General features: G+C 44.8%; 1 protein-coding gene across 1 annotated transcript in view; it reads left to right on the forward strand.

Moving 5' to 3' along the window:
* The window catches only part of LOC128278861 (uncharacterized), a gene marked incomplete at its 3' end in the record, with an annotated part of 28,640 nt that extends 9,701 nt beyond the window's left edge, over window positions 1–18,939 (forward strand). The window contains exons 2-4 of the mRNA XM_053017587.1: window positions 14,415–14,646; window positions 16,856–17,121; window positions 17,535–18,939. Of these exons, the coding sequence (XP_052873547.1) occupies window positions 14,415–14,646; window positions 16,856–17,121; window positions 17,535–18,939 (1,903 nt within the window). The remainder of the gene's footprint in view (window positions 1–14,414; window positions 14,647–16,855; window positions 17,122–17,534) is intronic.
* Between the last annotated feature and the right edge of the window lie 2 nt (window positions 18,940–18,941).

The raw sequence follows: 18,941 nt of genomic DNA on the forward strand, positions 1-18,941 counted from the left end.
TTTCCTGCAAGTTATGCGCAATTTGCCCGAAGCAATCCGTCACAAACTCCCGAATTTGTGGGAAACCCAAAATTGGCTGTAGCGCCCCTGCTCACACATCGTGGTTCCTGCGCGAATTATTGCCCGAAACAACACACTAATGATGCCAAAGCTACCGTATTCTACAGATCTGGCCCCCTGTGACTTTTTCTTGTTGCAGAAACTGATGAAGGGCATGAAAGGACGACGCTACGATGCAATTTAGGTGATGAAGACGCCATCGCCGATGAGCCAAATCTTGTTTCAGAATAAAAGGTGTCAAAAATTTACTGATTACTAAAAACGGCCGAGCTTTTCACCATAAGTCACTGACATGTGTAGTAACCTAACGCCACAAAAAATCGAAAATCGAATATACGTAGCCCGCGGAAATTCAAATGTCGCGAAAATGTTTGATCATACCACGTATTTATAACAATGCCCGAGAAAGTTAATGGCTAGTGAGTGGAAGGTTTGAGGAAAAACCGGTTTGCGAGAATGATTTGGAAACGTTTTTCGACGGAAAACCACAGAATTCTACTCCGCTGGAATTTCAAAACTACCTACAATATCATAAAAAAAACATAATTGGTGAATTGAAATGGCTAATAAGCAATGACTTAAAAAACAAGTTTGAAATACAACCCAAACGCGGCGACTTTACCCATGGTTTTTGGTTTCAGCATAGCTAAGATTGGTTAATCTGGTAGATTAAGAAGTAGGTCGGGCGGAGTTCAGCAGTTAATTTTTATTGATTGGCTTTTGGTATTAATCATTTTCTGCATCTACATACATAGTATACACATAGTTCTATAGTAGTTTTACGGTTTTTGAGAGTAAATAATACTAATTTGTATTTTGGTTTGAGAGCACTTTTGAAATTTTATAAAAGATGAGATAAGATTGGTAAGGCTAAAGCACCTAATATATTGGGTTGGCTTTTCGGTGAAATTCAAAACTGTATTTAACAGGTTTTCAATAGTCCAATTTACGTCAAATATGCACCAATTTGTTGAAAAAATTGTTGCCTTTTTTTAAATTCAAAATGCCTCTTTTGTAGAAGGCTTGCTCGTTATTGGCAAAAAACTCGAGCAATCCATTTTCACAAACCTTTTTTGATCTCAGGTTTTCACCACTCTGAAAATTTTGTAATGCGCGAAAAAGGTGTCAATCGCTTTGTGCAAGGTCTGGACTATACGCTGGATGCACTAAAACTTATCAACCAAGCTCTCGGACTTTCTGGCAGGTCACTAAAGTCGTGCGTGACATTTCGTTGTCCTGATGGAACATAACATCTCTTCTGTTGGCCGATTCTTGCCGTTTCTGGTCAATTGCTAGCTTCCAACGATGCAGTTATTGACAGTAGGGATTTGAATTTAGTGTTTGACTACACGGAAGCAACTCATAATAAAAGGTTCCTTTCGAATCCGACCATATACCCAGTAGAACATTCCTGGCCGTTAGTCCGGGTTTGACCACCGGTTAAGCTGCTGCACCATGCTTAGACCATGATCATTTTCAAACAGGATTGCCGTATGTATCCCATTTCTCATCCCTAATAACCATCCGTTTAAGAAATGGTTCGATTTCATTCCGTTTGGCCAAAATTACGCAGATGGCCATTCGATCCATAATGTTTTTTGGTGTGAATAGAGTGACGCCCATCGAGCTTCTTTGTAAATCCAGCTTTTCGCAGATGACTTAAAACTATTGGATAGTTAATCTTCAGCTCCTGACCGATGCTCTGACTACTAATTTACCGATCAATTTTAATTATATCTGTGATTTTATCAACACTTTCGATGACGTGTCTGTCTAGGCTTTAACATCAAAAATAACCGAAACGGGTCGACGAAACCATTGTAAACTGTAAGCCACTGAACTAGTTCAAAATAGAGCATTTAAGCCACAGAATGAATGTTGAACATTTGAATTAAATGTTTATCTTTATCTGCTTTTTTTTTTAAATACAAGGCAAGGTGAACACATAAAATAACGCAATCAGTAGCAGCTGATTCAAATTGCCCCTGGGCGTTCGGATTTTTGGCTTTGGAATTAACTGTTTCTTCCAATTACCTTGACAATTTCCGGTCCGAACTGGTGCCATATTATGCTTTGCGCCGTGATATGTGCTTCATTATATGTCGTATGTTTCTGCTTCGCTTATGGCGAGATCAATCGCCAGCGCTCTTGCCAACACGACGACGGAGGCTATGCGGGTTTTCCACTGCGTCAAAATGGGCTGGCATTGAATTCTTCACAGTTCTTGCCTTGTGTGTTTTACAACGCGGTTGGAGCGCGAACCTTGTTCAGGAACGGGGGGTCCTTTGTGACCTTCAAGCAGCGCTGGCCGGTGGTCTGTCGGAGGGCCCCAAAAGCTTCCGGAAGCGTGGGACTTATCGCTTTGCCGCTGCTTTGTACCGTCGAAACCCCCGTCTGGCTGTATTAAAATTCCTCTCACGGCACGGCCGTCGTGGCGCGATGCGCCCAGTGGTTGACCGTGAAAGGTAAGCGCGGAACCCGGTTTCGATATGTTGCACTTATCTCGCCGACGAATGATGGTGTCGGGCGGGCGCATTAGTGAAGTGAACCCTCAGTTTTCCACGCACTGCCAACGTCTAGACTGGACCAGGTTTATAACACATAATATTAATGAAAAGAGCTAATGATATCCTGACGCTACGTGGGCCATAAGAATCAGAGTAAATGAAACAATAATGAGCCATTGTGTGCTAATCATGCTGGCCATTTATGCTTCAGGGTCGTCTATTAGCGCCAGCACTAGTTTCAATTTCAATGGAACGTCTGATGGATGGACAAAGAGCGCCAGGTTTTCCAAGTGTCGTGCCCGTTTTCCGTGAGAACATGAGACTCTGGAGTTTTGCTAACTTCAGCCAACCGGAGAACTAACGAAGAGGTGCCAATCCGTGACGTTCCCATGAAAGTGCGTCATTCCTTCGTTCCTACTCTCGCCCGTGGTTGCTGTGCTGTTGGTTGGCTGCTGAAAAGAGGGTTAGTCGGCCATATTGCTTTCCCCTGGTTGCCTGGGCACGGGTGACAAATGTTGTTTGTGGTGACGGTTCGTGTTCAAACACAGGGGTTGAGCCTTGAAAATGCAAGGTTAAGATTGCGACAACCGACGAAAATGTCACCGCGCGTTTTGTTGATGTTCGTTTTGTGTTGATGCCTTCTAGCCGATGCCGTCCGTCGTTCGTGAAATGCAAGACAGTAATTGCAGTTGCAGTTTTTAGGATTGTTTCCAGGGTGGTAGAATGTGATAGAACACCAAAGCAACAGGAAAGCTACGGTGAGAAAGTTTAACGTGCCGGGCCACTGACGGCTGTTCGACACATCACACATGAAAGCGCAGTTCATTTATTTAAACACGATCGGGCGGATCGGAAAACACATCGTGGAAATCCGAGAAAGGATTGCATGAATGAAATATGGTTCCGTGTGGTAATGTGGTTTCCATGTTGCGGCGCGACACATCGGATCGGCACCTAACTCGGTACAACTTTTAGTGCGGCACGAAGTTGTGGTCACCGATGAGTCTCCGCGGCCTAGACACAGGCGATTGGTGACAGCGGCTTATTTATATTTCAAAGGTTAATGTATTGACATTGGTTTGACAGCACGCACGCACTGGCGGAAGCGTGCGCGTGTGCGTGCAGGAGTTTTCGTATACGCGACAACCCACAACGGGAACAATAAAAATTGGTTTCTCGGTCTCGGCGACACTCATTTAATTTCGTCGGCGATCGATGGCATTGGCCGTAAATGGTTTCACGAAACACTTGGAAGTGCGGTTTTCATCGGCACACTTCCGTTTTCACTAATGTCAAAGGTCGTCTAGGACCATCGATCGACAATCGGGAAAATGATTCCGTGGGGTGAAACATCCGCCCGCCTGATGGTGACGAAATGAAGAAGCAAACTATTTTCCATTTTTAACAACCTGTATTTAGTATTCTGACGATCGATAGCATGTGACGATAGCGGGGGCGCATAGCATTAATAGCAACATGTCATCAGTTAACGTTCTGACGCACCCGGCAGCAGCAGGAGGGTGTTTCCGGTATCAATGGACTTGGGGCGCACTTTTTAAGGCAACATCAAGTGGGTCACTTGACACAGAACTTGACACCTGCCGAAGGGAGGGTGCTTACACAGCAAAAACACCGATAGAACTTGGTTTCTCATATCGCACGAATCGGGCCTAGAATGTTCTATCAGGTACTTGAATTGAAATTTACGATTTTTTGGCCCAACAAAAACGATTTATTTTGTTTAACGAGGATTTGTTTTGTTCTTTAAAATATTGGCCACCGCTAGCCACTACTTTCTGCCATCTTTTAGGTAGTTCCTCGATTCCGTGTCGATAGAACTTCTTATATTTAGGAGCGATCCCCTCAGAGACCCTTTTTTGCAATACTTTTATAATAAGTTAACCCCTGTGTTGCCGAATCGTTACTCATGCAACGGAACAAATACTATTCCGAAAGAGCAACATCTGGAGAACACAGCGGGGTGGGCTAACAGTTCCCATCGGACATTTTTGAGATATGTTTTGACCGGTTTTGCGATTTGAGTTCGAGCGATGTCATGTTGAAAAATCAGCTTTCCATGTTTTTTATTCAGTTCTTGTCGTTTTATGACCAAAGCTTTGCTTCAAACGCATTAATTGTCGTCGATGGGATTGTTCATCAATAGATTAATTAGGTTTTAAAAGCTCAAAGTATACCACACCTTTCATATCCCACCATATGCACAGTATAACCGTTGCGCAATGAATATTTCGCTTTGGTTGCGGTGACATGGTTCACCAAACTGTATCCAGACCTATTTGGGTTTAGGGCTCTTGTAATAACTACCCTTTTCATCACCAGTGACGATTTGGTACAAGAACCCCTTTTGCTGCCGTGCAAGAAGTAATGGAAAAGTACTCCCCGCAAAATCACTCTATCAGGATCAAACCTCGACATGTAGTGGATATGTAGTATGTAAGTAGTGAGTAACGCCATCTTGTGTAAAATCGTACGTTTCAATTCAAGTACCTGATATAAACACCACATTTGGTGTTTTGATCATTTGCGTTTAGGACGCGATAAATGCGCAAATTCAAATAAGTGGGGCAATTTAGATTTTTTTTACCTTTTCCACTGTATTATTTCGCTTTTCGTGCCGCAGCACAGATCGCCGTGATCGTTTTTTGGATTTCAAACGGACCGGCGTTTCACAATTTTTACAGCAATCGATACAAAAACCCGGGCCGTTTGGGGCTTTTTGTTTTTTGTGCTTCGAACCATAAATTGGGTCATAGTGGAGACACACGTTCAAAGCCGGTCGGTCTGTACTTTCATCGCCACCACCACCACCAAGTGGCCAGTGGCATCCTTCTGGGCGGCAGGCTCTCGGAAATGATCCGGGTTTGGCATAAAGAGCAAATAAAAAAGTCGGACCCGGAGCAGCAGCAATTTTATCGATTCAACGCCGCCGTGTGGTGTGGGTATTATATGTGTGGCCAAAGCCGCCCTCCGCCCGGAGGGGTCCGTTTCGGGAAACACCTCCTCACGGTGTCACCCGGTGAAATCCTGCTGCTTTATGGAAATCCGCTTTCGGGCGCGCACTCGCAATATGGTCGCGGCCGGCCTATGGTGCAGCATCGCCGTTGGGGATTGCCTCACTCAAATGCACCACTTTTCAGCAGATCCACTCCGGAACGAGGGACACCCCAGGGATTATGGGTTTTCTTCTGACAATTCGTGGATTCGCTGGTATCATGATTTGGATAAAGAAAACCTCACCTTTTGAGTCACCAATAACTTTAAACAGCCCAAACACTGGATTGCATTAGATGCCAATTAGCTAGAGACATTAGGCAGCAAACCAAAGTTACCTTTGAAAAAACGCACTTTTACCGGAATCCTTATTTCCGTGGGGCCGTGAAATATGACAGATTCACTGCCGACGGTTTGGCCGTCGAAATAAATTAGCACCAACAAATCGCCGTCAACAAAGTTTAGCATTCCGTGCACATAGAGTATGCAGTAAACGGATTGGAACCCATGGCATGGCGTGTGCTTGGCTCACTTCACGACGACGGATGTGCACCGTTCGTCCGATTCGGTTTACGCAACCGGGCCTCTTAATCGTTCTCCCCGGCGAAGGGAAGGAAAAGTTTCCTTCCGGTTACTAACGGCGTGGTTTGAATTGATTTCAAACCGTTTCAGCAGATTCCCCACCTGTCGATGGTGGGGCGCGCGATGGTCGCAGACCAAACACCTTTCGGTCGCATTTCGTAAACAAATCATGTGACGGTCACCACGACGTCGTTGCCGATATGCCACGCATGACACGTATGCGTTGGAGCATTGTTTCTCATTCACACATTAGTTCATAATTTAGCAGCTTGTTGTCTTCTCTTTTTTTTTTGGTTACTGTTCACCTTGGGGTGTGTGAAACACTTGCTAAATTTGGCAATGAACTCTACAAACAAGTTAAACTAAATTATCTTCGTTTTATCAGTCCTCTTCGAAGTGTCACATGAGAAGGAAATGAGTTTTGGTAGTAATCACTTTCGGTAGTAATCGCGGGGCTAACAATCCCGTCCGTAAAAATTAAATGTTACAGAAGAGCACCAGAGATTAACATTGTCTCTGGTGCCAGGTCAAGACTGCTCAGCGGTTGTAGCGCCAAAAGAAGAAGAAGAAGAAGAAGAAGAAGTAATCACTTTAATATCTCACTAATCGCAACAATCAATCAAATGGAATAATCGAAATTATTTGCGATCAAGTTCCATCAAATCGGGAAATGCTATTTCTGTATTCGATCGTTTTACATGAACCAGCTGATGTAGAAAACTCAATTTTGGGTTAATACAACAATTAAACGGAATTTTCAACCCGAATCAACCCGAATGGAACTCTATCAACCTGCTCATGTCACTTCCTGTTTCATTCTACGGCACACACGGTTAACAGCGAATATGAGTTCAGCTTTTAGCCTGATGTTTCTAGTAGTTAACATTAATTTGCCAAACATCTAGAATCAGTTTCTAAAGTGTTTCAGTTTCTTCTGAGTAGAACCCTTGTCCTCGAGAAAGATGTGCAAATGTCAACTGTTGCCGTTGACGAGGCACCTTGAAATTAGCTTCAAAAGGTCCAGTCAAGAAACAAAACGGCGCATATTTGATCAGTGTCTCTAATTACTAGTGTGTTCATTAAGTTTTGCGGGTCGATAAGAACACCTTCTTGTGCGGTTTCTGGGCACGAACTTGTTTCGGAACCGAAGAACCAGGTTCACACCACTCCTTAGTCTCTTGTTTTGATTTAGGATCATGCTGATCGATCCAAGTCTCATCCATAGTGATCTTTATCCTATCGAAAACACTCTAAATGTTACCGTGAAAGTTGCATTCAAATGCGTTTTCGTTCCATATTTAGCAAATGCGGCACCCATGCTGCAAACAGCTTTCTGAAACCCAATACTTCACTCAAAATATTGGTTATAGTGCTCAATGGGATGGCTAGGCCTTATACTAAATCTCGTTCAGTGATTCGATGATTTTCCAATACGATATCCTGTATTTTTTCTACGATTTCAGGTGTTGTGTCTAATTTGGGCGTTTTTGTCATGGATCGTCTTGAAGGCTACTACGACCATGTTTAAACTCAGAAACCTCCCTTTTAACCCCCTAAATAAAGATGAAAAGTCCTTCTACAATTTCAACATTCGTTCATAATTTTCCTTTGCTTGTAAACCTTCTAAAAATAAAAATTAATTTGTCAGAAAATATTGTGACACGTCGATACTAAATGGTTTTTGAACAAAGAATGAAGGGACCGATTCAAATGAAACGTTCATATGAAGAGTGTACCAACATAACAAATCGAACTGCAAAACTTAATGAATACCCAAGGACATACAAAAATCAGAAAATATTTTCCGATTGTTCCAATCCAGAAAGCGATTATCAGGCAAAGAATAGTTTCAATGTTGCAACTCAATCGAATTAAAACGTAAATTTAAGTCAAAGTAGTGAAACGATCAGAACGAGCAAATAAATTTCGAAGTAATATTGGAAACAGAGAATACACGTCCAGGGACGTGTTTTTGGTTGGGTGTGATTAAGTTAAAAGCATCTGCGCAGCGGAACCTGTAAACGCGTCGTCAGAACGAGATTGGAATCAAGATAGGAGTTTGACTCCTGGTGGGGCAGCAGAGAGTGTAAGAACAGGTTCCTGCGGTTCGTTGGTCAGAGAGACCGGGTGACCAATAAGTTGCGCGGTTGTCACCGCGTGCTTCACGTAACACATCGTTCAATAAGTCCCGAGACTAGCGTAGAAATGGCACTAATAATGCCATTTATATACCGACGTTCGGAAGTACCAACCTTCAGATGAGGTGTGTCAAAATTTGGTGTAATTCGAAGCATAACCAAGAAAGCTACAGTGGTTAAAGTGACGCTACTTTTGCAATCCTGAAAAAATGGACCAAAACGAGTTTCGTGTGTTGATAAAACATTGTTTTCTAATGGGGAAAAAACACTGTTGAAGCTCAGCAATGGCTTGAAAAACGTTATCCGGACTCTATTCCGTCGAAACCAACCATTTTTCGGAGGTATGCTGACTTCTATGCGGTCGTGCTGATAAAAATGATGCGGAACGTTCGGAGCGGCCAAATGAGGCAGTAACTCCCGAAAACATCAAGCAAGTATTGAAAATCGTGATGGGTGACCGCAAAATGAAAGTGCACGAGATAGCTAAGATGATGAACAATCAACTGGTGGTGCATTTACTATTTTGCACCAAAAATTGGATATGAAAAAGGTTTTTTTCGAATGGGTGCCGCGTTTGTGCACATTGGAACAAAAGCCACCATGGCACAATTCAATCAAAACGATGACCAAATTCAACAAATTAGGCTTCCAACTGCTTCCTCATCCTCCGTACTCGCTGGATCTGGCCCCCAGCGACTACTGGCTCTTAGCGGATCTCGAAAAGATGTTCCAGGGAAAAAGATTTGGCTCGAATGAGGAGGTGATCGCTGCTACTGAGGCTCATTTTGAGTCAAAAGACAAATCGTTCTACAAACATGGCATTGAAAAGTTAGAGAAGCGTTGGAATGATTGTATTACACTTTAAGAAGATTATGTTGATGACTAATAAAGAATTTTGCCGATAAAATGTTGTTTTCATAGTTAGTCTCGGGACTTATTGAACGATGTGTTAGGAGTGTTAAGTGAATTTCAAATGAAGCGCGCTGCGTACCGCGTCCCGATGCACTCGCGGTAACGCGGTCAACCGACGAATCGGCCAGCAGCACTATTTGTGACGGCAAAGATATATTTTATTTGCTGTAAGATCTGACCGTGGCGAGTGAGGCAAAAACTGTACGGCGACGTGTGTCCATTTGAGGCACCCGTTCGCGACCCATTCGCCCATTTGGCACGTGAGATACGCAATTTTGCTATTTTCTGATCCCCGGATTGCGGCACCGCACCGGATAACCGGTTTCTTGGCCGGTTTTCTAGCACTAGGTTGCGGCCGATGGTGATGATGGTGATGATGCTGATGCTGAGCCGATGTCGTCGGACACATTGACCGCAACGCAGGACTAATCACCAGACGAGAGTTGCGAAAGCTTGCCGCCCTCACTGGCGCCGTGACTCTTCTTGCTTCCACGGGACTTTCGAGAATTGAGCTTTTGCAACGATTACTGGAACGGCCACATTTCGCAGGCTGACCGCAAGCTTCAAAAAGGTGAAAAATGCGTCCGATTTGTGGACGACGACACTAACTAACACTCCGTTTCCGTTGGAGTTATGGTGGTGGAAGTCGTATCCCTCGCAAGCCGCCAGTCCGCATCGAGTGGTCTAATGAAAACACAAACATTGGGCTGGGGCGGAGCAGACATTATATGCTAACTGGCCGGTCGGTCGGGTCTTATCGCTCAGCATAACACCACGGAAAGTGCATCGTGGTTCTAGGAGCGTAAATTATCTCTCGGTTTACAGTCAAAGTCCTCATCCTTTCCTCGATTCCTCGATTCAATCGTGTGCGTCAACCTCTAGCATACTGATTGTGGTGTAAGATCAGTGTGATCAGCTTATCGGTTCGCGGCTTGTTGACCCATTAAATGGGACCTCTCTACAGAAAACTGTCGTTCGATGATGCCCCGTACTAATCAGCATTATCTCATCGTCCCATGTCTGCTCCAATACCGGAAAGCTGATCGCACGGTTTGCTAGAACATTCTAATAACATTCTTATGTGTGCAGTTCCAAACAACCTGGAATTGCCTTAATACACCTTTAAGTAAAAAAAACTTCTGCAATTTATGGAAATCATCCTTCATATCCCCCTTGTCGTTCATAATCCCCTTGACCTGGTTTGCAGTGTGCGTATCTTATCAGTATGTTGTGGTCCTCGGAATTTAGGATTTTTTTTGCATCCAAATTTAGACGGCCAGCGCAACGGTGCCCTGCCCAGGTCTGGGCGACACGTTACGTCATTGCTAGAAAATAATCTTTCCATTCCTCGCTGTCACGTAGTAATCACGGGTTATTTCTTCCGTTTGCTTGCCTGGCCGTCAAACACGCTGGCGATTTGTTGTGATCGATAGATAGATTGTTGAATGTTGGCATATTGTTGAAGCGTGTCGCGTGCGTAAGTGAAGCAGGCTAATTCCTGGTTCTTCTACTGCGATTGGAACCGAGTTTCTATTATTATCCGTCTTTTCCATCATATTCTACACACAATTCCCAGCACTGAGCACTGTGAACCGCCCATTTGGTTTGCGTGGCGCAGAATTAAACTATACAATGTCGTGTCTCATGATGATGCCAGAACGAGGTCATCCGATGTCATGGTCATATTCTGCATCGGGAAAGGCAATTAGATGGAAACCACGAGGATAATTATGGACCGAAGGAAGGTGGAGGCTTTATCGTTACTGTAGGGCTTCAAAAGCTCCTCTGACAGTTTCTAGTTCATCGGAAAGGACATCGCTTCAGTGATGATTTATGAGCGTCTAGCTGTGTGTGTGGTTTGGCAAACGAGTATAGAACAAACAATAGATTGCACTTTGCTCGCGTCTTAACTTGTTTACTTCACCGTTCTGTTGTTAGTGCTAGATGACGTTTCGATCGTTAGACTGACCTATTATTAGAACTAAAACATAATATTTCTTTAACTACTTTTAGTTTTTAATCATTTGTTTTTGCTTCATATATCTCTTTATTCTTATTTATTAAGATTTTGGAAATTGAATTTAAAATTGATTTGTCTATGAGTAGATTTATGAGGTAGTAAATGTTACTGCCAACGGCCAAATTCATCTGACCTTTTTAGAGATACAGAATCAGCTTACATGGCAAAAACAGCATTGGAATTTTTGTCTGTTTGGCTTTTTTAAAACTTTTACAACTTTCCATCCGATTAGTGAAATCGTAAACTTAATGTTTAGCACAATTTTCTACTTTCAAATCACCTTCCAGATAAGCACTTCCGTGTTAAAGTTAATGGGTAATTCACATGTTATTGCATGGTGATTGATCTGGAGCATCAACAAAATACGAGGTGTGTTCAAAAAGTAATGATAATTTTGCATTTACGCGGGCTACATAAGTCCGATTTTCGATTTTTTTGTGGCGATAAGTTACTACACATGTCAGTGATTTATAGTGAACAGTTCGGCCATTTTGAGTAATCGGTCAATTTTTTACATTTGTTTAGCTTGGATTTGACTCATCTTCGATTTTTGTCTCTTCCGAAAAATGGATGGCAAAGAATCTTTATAAAATTTTGTGTGAAAAACGAAAATATTCGATTGGAAGCAATCGATTTGTTGACTGTGGCTTATGGTACAATCTATTAAGCTATTAAGACCAAAAGCAGTGCTTATTGGTGTTTCAAATTTTTCTCAGTGGGCCGAGAAGATGTGAACGTCGAAAAGCCTACTTTGGTCGATTGTGAACAGTTTTGCTTGCAGTTTTCTTCGATTGCAGGGTCGTGTTGCATCATGAGTTGTTGCCAAATCAATAAAAAATGTTTCCTGCAAGTTATGCGAAATTCGCCCGAAGCAATCCGTCACAAATGTCCGGATTTGTGGGAAACCCAAAATTGGCTGTCGCGCCCCTGCTCACACGTCGTGGTTTCTGCGCGAATTTTTGACCAAATAAAAACTTTAATGATACCAAAGCCACCGTATTCTGTAGATCTGGCCTCCTATGACTTTTTCATGTTCAGGAAAGCAAAAGGAGGCATGAAAGGACGACGCCACGATACGATTTAGGCGATAAAGACGGCATCGAAGATGAGTCAAATCTTGTCCAAGCTAATTAGCTGTCAAAAATTGACCGATTACTGAAAATGGCCGAACTGTAACATAAACATAACATAAACATAAACATAAACATAAACAAACATAAATCACTGATATGTGTAGTAACTTATCGCCACAAAAAATCGAAAATCGGACTTATGTAGCCCACGTGCAAAATTATAATGCAAAATTATCATTACTTTTTGAACACACCTCGTATATATTCCATGAAGCGTCGAATCCTCTTAAACACAAAACGCTAATTGCGTCCGAATGTCAATTGTACTTCAAACACATCCGCAGCGGAACGTCGCAATAAAATTCCAAAATACGGATGGCGTGCCAAGCAACTGTTGAAGTAAACTTAGCCGGAATTCGACTGAAAATCGAGATAAAAATATGATTAATTGTTGAAGAATGCGGCTCACTAATGTTCACACGACGAATAATTTACACATAAACTTAATTTGGCTCAAAAACATTGCTCTATCGCCGCACATTTTTATCGATTTCAAATCGATCGACGACGATGTTAGTTCATTCGTTCATTCGACGATTCCACTCATCATAAGTAAACGTCTGTATGCCCGAACGAAAAATTCACTCAATTTTTCATTTTTTTAATCGCAGAATTTCAACTTTTGAGAGTCCCTCTCACTATGGCCGTTTTAGGGCTATAAGTGACGTCATCGTACAGTTATAGGACTAAACGGGCCCTTACAGCCCTAAAATTGAGGGCCCGCCGTGAGCGCCTGGGTGGAGAAATTTCCCCTATATTTTTATTTTTCTTTCTCTCAATTCATTTCCCCTCATTAAGCTGTCACTTGTGAACTGATGTAAACAAACAGTTGTATTTATTAGTATCACAAAATACAATTTTTCTACAATTATTTAACTTTTTGGCTTCCACCATACACTTTTCACTACGCTCTACGTGTATATTAAGCACTACGCCGCAGCATTTCATGTATCCGCTGTATCGTCATTGCATCGTTCGCTGGCTTCGCTGCGTCGCTGCGTCGCTGGCATCCAATGGCACGATGACACTGCTCGGCTAAAAATGTAAACAAATGCGGTGCACTTTCATTATTTAAAAGTAAATACTTATCGAGAAATGCTTCCCGATGCTTAAATTTACTTACCGAGATAAGCAACAGCTTAAAATTCACTTTTAAACACTTTTATTACGACGATGATCCGATGTCGATTTGTTTACACGTCGTATCTTGGACGCTTCGGCAAGAACTGTTGAAAAATTTTCTAACAGTTTGAGTGGCGGACTGGACGCTATATTAGCGTGACAGAGAGAGAAAATACTGCTCACTGTCGCGTTCTCTTTCTGCCCCTTGGCGAGAAAACAATTCGCCGTGAAATTTTTCTTCTCAGTATGGAGAAACTGAGTTACCATTTTGTTCGGGTGATTCCCAAAATTGAGTGGAACGAAGTCTGCCTGGTCCTTAGAAACCTTTTCCACGTTGCACTGTCTGTTTTTTACATATTTTCCATTCATTTAATCACTGATTCAGCCAAACATCATATTTTAATAACATTACATTACGATAATATTATAAAAAGCTATTTTGTACCGGTCACCACCACCCCGAACTGCTACTTGTCCGCTACTCCTTGGCATTATATTGACAAAACTGGGGAAGCCCTTCAATGGTAGCCATATTTGTGTTCAGCTCTTCAAGGGATGCCGCTTCGCTGTGCCACAGTTTAGGTGCACTATGAAAATTATGCGCCATGTATCGGCCATGACCGAGCTGGCTTCGAACTTCAAAACAACTCTGGGTTTCTTCTCGGGTTCTTTTTTGTGACACTTTGAACCTGTGCGCCATCGGGACATTCTGATTAACAGGGCGTGACGAGATCTTTCACGGATCTGTCGACGGACGTAGTCAAGTGGATGTCAGTCGTTGTTTCTGCTGCCCTTCTGCCTTCAGCGATTGCGGCTACCGCATAGAAGATGTGTCATGGAGTTTACTGGTTTGTTTTTCCAATTTTCATCTCCTCGCTCACTCACTCTCTCTCTGTTTGCCTCTCTGTCTCTGTATCACCCCCTCTAGGTATGGCTCCACCAGCAGTCAGGTGTCGCAGAGCAGTGGCGACATATGCCGTATCTGTCACTGCGAATCCGACACGCTGAACCCCCTGCTGACGCCGTGCTACTGCTCCGGAAGTCTAAAGTTCGTGCACCAGACATGCCTGCAGCAGTGGCTGACTGCCTCGGAAACGAACGCCTGCGAGCTCTGCAAGTTCCCGTTTATTATGCACACCAAAATCAAGCCATTCAACGAGGTAAGTGCACGTAACCGGACCCCAGGGGCGGCCAAGCCTCGGCCTCTATCTTCATCCTTTTGCGCTGCGTCTGCAAACCGCCCGAACCCCACGCGGGTTTTAGTTAATGTTCGCAGCGCAACAAATGTTCCGTTAGTTCCTTTTTTTGCGCTCTCCCGAATTCTGATTCCCTGGCGAAATTCATAATCGCCCGGGCGGACCTTTCGCAATGTGTTTTCCATTCCGTCTTTTGTGCCGCTTTTCAATCCGAAGAAGTCACCACGATATGTTGCAATCGATCAGTTGAATGACACGAGCGCGCGAAGGTAATTCTTCGAAGGGCTCAGGGCAGGGAAGAGCGCGCGACCATTGACCGACCATCATCCACTTATCCGACTAATTTCACCCCAGTATGGCGCACTGATATCAGTGGACGGGTAGAGCCGTACGGCTCACTTGTCTGGTGCTAATAAGCGGAAAACGGTACGTCCTTCAGAAAGTGTTAGCATGCAAAATGGCGTTGGCGTGTTGGTCTTCAGAATCTGGAAGCCGCAGGATGGGCCGAGCAATAGCCGGGTTACATTGACCTACTTTTGCAAGAGCTATTTCGATCGCCACCCCGTACGAACTTCGTAGGCAGGGTCTGCATGGTGGATGCATAATGAATGCTCTAGATGCTTGCTTTGGTCTCCCCTAGGCGAAGGGTTCCCCCCACCGTCGGGGAACTAGCATTTGAGCACTGGTAAACTCTGCAGACCAACGGCAACGGTGACCCAACAGTTTCACATCCAACAAACAACATTCGTTCCAGATCATTACCACTCGCTCCCGAGCTCCACTTCTGTACGTGGCAACCCGCGCGGACACTAAAACAAGGACCTAAAAAGGGTAAAGCTGGAGGATGTGGTTACTCTACCTAAGTGGAGTACACTTTTGGAAGAAACTAGGTCAAAAAAATTGGGAAAAACTCAGAAATTGGCAATTTACTGGCTCGCGGAAGTCTAGCGCGCTCGGCTGCGAAAAACTTGGCCACCAAGTGGGGTTAGAGGGCGCTGAGACGGAAAGAGAAAAGGGGCCAGAGGGTTCCTCGCAAGAAGCAGACCCGCCGCCGGAGCATTCTTCGTAGAAGTGGCTGGCAACACTTCTTCGCGCGGTTCAGAGCAACGGAGATTTTCCCGACCGGCGCGCGCTGTCCGGAGAATGGACGTGATTAACAATTCATGCATTTTTAACACTCTCCTCGTTTCGCCTCGTTTCGCCGGGTGTTGTTCTATTCTTGTACGGGACGTTAAAAGGACGCGGTTCCGAAGGACGAACACTGGAACGCTGAGTCTTTGGATTGCTTTGGTACTGTCTATCTCGCCAATAAATCATCTCGTGCTCCCGAACTCCCGAAAGCGTAACATGATGATGCCTAAAGGTCAAGCTGTCAGAACGCCCTCCCACACTCGATGGTCAGACGTCGAGGCCTTGGTATATCGTCATCGCTATGCTGCGTGCAAGGTTTTGCGGGTAAAATTGTGAGAATCTCGCTTATCATGCTTTACGCTACCCCGGTCTCTATTGTTTTTGTTTTTAACCTGGTGTTATGTTGCATTCTCGACCACCGGTTGTTCGGAGGGAGCTAATCACGCACCTAATGTGGGGCCGCAATATGGTTCCTTGACACGCAGTGGTCGATTTGTTCTGTTGTTACCAAGTTCCACTCCGTGCAATGCTGGGTTGGTGGGTTGAGGCACAATAGACCGCGTGTTTCGCCAATGCTGCTCAATGCTGCTTCCTGCACTACGATTGATGTGGTTTTGAGAGACTGGTGCGGTTTCTCAGTTTGTGCAACATTTGGATCGGGTTTTAAAGCGTTCAAGTTCACACCGCTCCAACTAGTCCTTGTCTTTTACCGCAGGGTCGATTAGCGGTTGTGTGAGTAATGAATGGCTTGATTCCGGAACAAATTGTGTTCCGTTTACTGTTGTATCTACTATGAGTGACTAGGGGGTCCGTTAAAGTTTAAAGATTATGGCTGCGACGTATAGTATTGGTTGAATCTCGACCAGATGACAGTTCTTGGTCGATATGGTTTTCCTCAAGAGGAAATATGCTGCTCTAGCGTGAATTAACGGCCATTAGTTAGCGATCGAAATGAATTAGATTGGGCGCGTCGTAGTATTTACTGAATCATCGGATGTCCAGATTAAAACACTTTTCCGTCTTTCCTTCCTTCCGTGTACAGTGGCGCAGCTTGGACATGTCTGGCGTAGAGAGGCGGCGCCTGTGTTGCGCGGTACTCTTCCACTGCGCGGCGGGCCTTTGCGTCATCTGGTCGCTGTGCGTGCTGATCGAGCGGGCCGCCGAGGAAGTGCGGCGTGGTCAGATCGGGTGGCCCTTCTGGACGAAGCTGATCGTGGTGACGGTTGGACTGACCGGCGGCGTCGTGTTCATGTACATCCAATGCAAGCAGTACTTGAGCCTCTGCAATCGTTGGCGAGCTAGAAATAGGTGAGTGTATATTATGATGTTTATGTTTCGCTTGTCTTCGGCCAAACTTGAAAAAACCAAAATAGATCGCAATTATTTAAACTTGACTGAAAATGGTGGCAACTCCATTTGCATGCTTCAGCCGGCATGTGATATTTGAGTTGTTCTTCTTACCATCTAGCTCAAGCTGTCTCAACTGATTACCGCATAAAATGGCCGACGTATTGTTCGACTTTCAACATTAAACTATATAAAAATTTGAAATTGGTTTTAGTTACAACGGAAAACACAAACTTCGCTACTAGTGTACTGATTGTAGTTTAATTTCAATTAATTATTTGAAAAATTATCCGTCAAGCCGTCAAGAGAAAAGTAAAACTAAACATGAAACGAGAAACCTCAATCAATATAATATTTATTCTCTCTTATTTTAGAATACTGCTCATACAAAATGCACCCGAGAAGATTCACCCACCGCAGTCACCGCCGATGCCACAGTTCCGGAGAGTGCGAACGGCGGCCACATCTGGCCAGCAGTACCCGCAGCAGGCGATCGGGTCGATGGGCATAAACGCGATCGACAACGTGACTGGGGCCGGAGGCGGTGCCGGCAGTAGCGGTCAGCTAATGAGCCGGACGTGCGATCAACCACTCGGCACGGTGTCGTCGTCATCCGGGGCAAACCACTGCGAGCTGCAGATCAACCACCAGGGCCAGATCATAGCGGCGAACATCGAAAGCACGTCGATCGGGTACGATCGCGACTGGACGCTGGATGACATCAGCCAGGTTTCGTTCAAACCCTGTCCGCAGGGCAGCGGCAGTCTGACGCCGATGCCGTTTCACGATTCGGTGCACAACATTTGTGAGGCCAATGGGAGTGGAGCTGGTGGTGGCAATGGGATCGCTACCGGAGGGGCCACCAACAGTCAGCATCGTTACTCGACCGCATCGAACACCTCCAACTCGCTGGCGTTGGACCCGCTACAATCCGCCCAAGTTGGAGAACAAATTTCGATCAACAGCACGACAGCAACGGCCGCTGGCGGCGCATCGGCAAAAGCGACCGAACTGGGTTTGTTTAAGTTAAGTACTGCTAGTGAGCGAAGTAGAAGTAGCTCACCGAATGTCGCACCCGGCAGCACCGGAGTGGGACGTTACGCGAATTCGGCCGTATTCCTCGAGAATCGTGATATTTTAAATGATCCTTCCTCGACGCCGGTTGAGGGCACGATAACGGCTGCTGGCCACGTACCGTCGCCGTATCCGAGTAAAGTCTATCACCGCCACTCGACGGTCTTGGCTGGAAGTGGCCCTTCGCTGACATCCTTTGCGAGAGCGGATGTTGTTTCGCAAGGAGCAGTCGGCGGAGATGAGATTGGCCACCATGAACCAAACAAATCATTCCGCCGTTACTCCGACACGAAACTGTTGCAGAAACAGTCACTCAGTTATCCACAGGAACCGCTGGCACTGTGTGAGATCGGATCGCACACCAAAGATCAGCTGCTGCTGAATCCGAAAAGTATAATCTACGATATGAGTGGTTTACTCGGTGCACCAGTGGTGGTGCCGGTCGATGCGGACGTGACCATGGACGGCGGCGGCGGGGTGCACGGAAGTGCAAACCATCGACACAGCCATCACAGCCATCTGCACCACCATCACCACCACCATGTGCACCATCGCCATCACCATCCAACGTATCAGCCAGCGATGGGAGATCGGTCTGAGGAGTGTCCTCACAGTACGCCTCAAACAACGGACATTCAGTTCGAATCGAGCGGCAATGGTGGCGCCATCACCGATGATGACACGCTTGAGATGAACATTCAGGACAT

The sequence above is a fragment of the Anopheles cruzii genome, chromosome 2 (assembly GCF_943734635.1).
Source record: "Anopheles cruzii chromosome 2, idAnoCruzAS_RS32_06, whole genome shotgun sequence".
NCBI classification, from domain to species: Eukaryota; Metazoa; Arthropoda; class Insecta; order Diptera; family Culicidae; genus Anopheles; species Anopheles cruzii.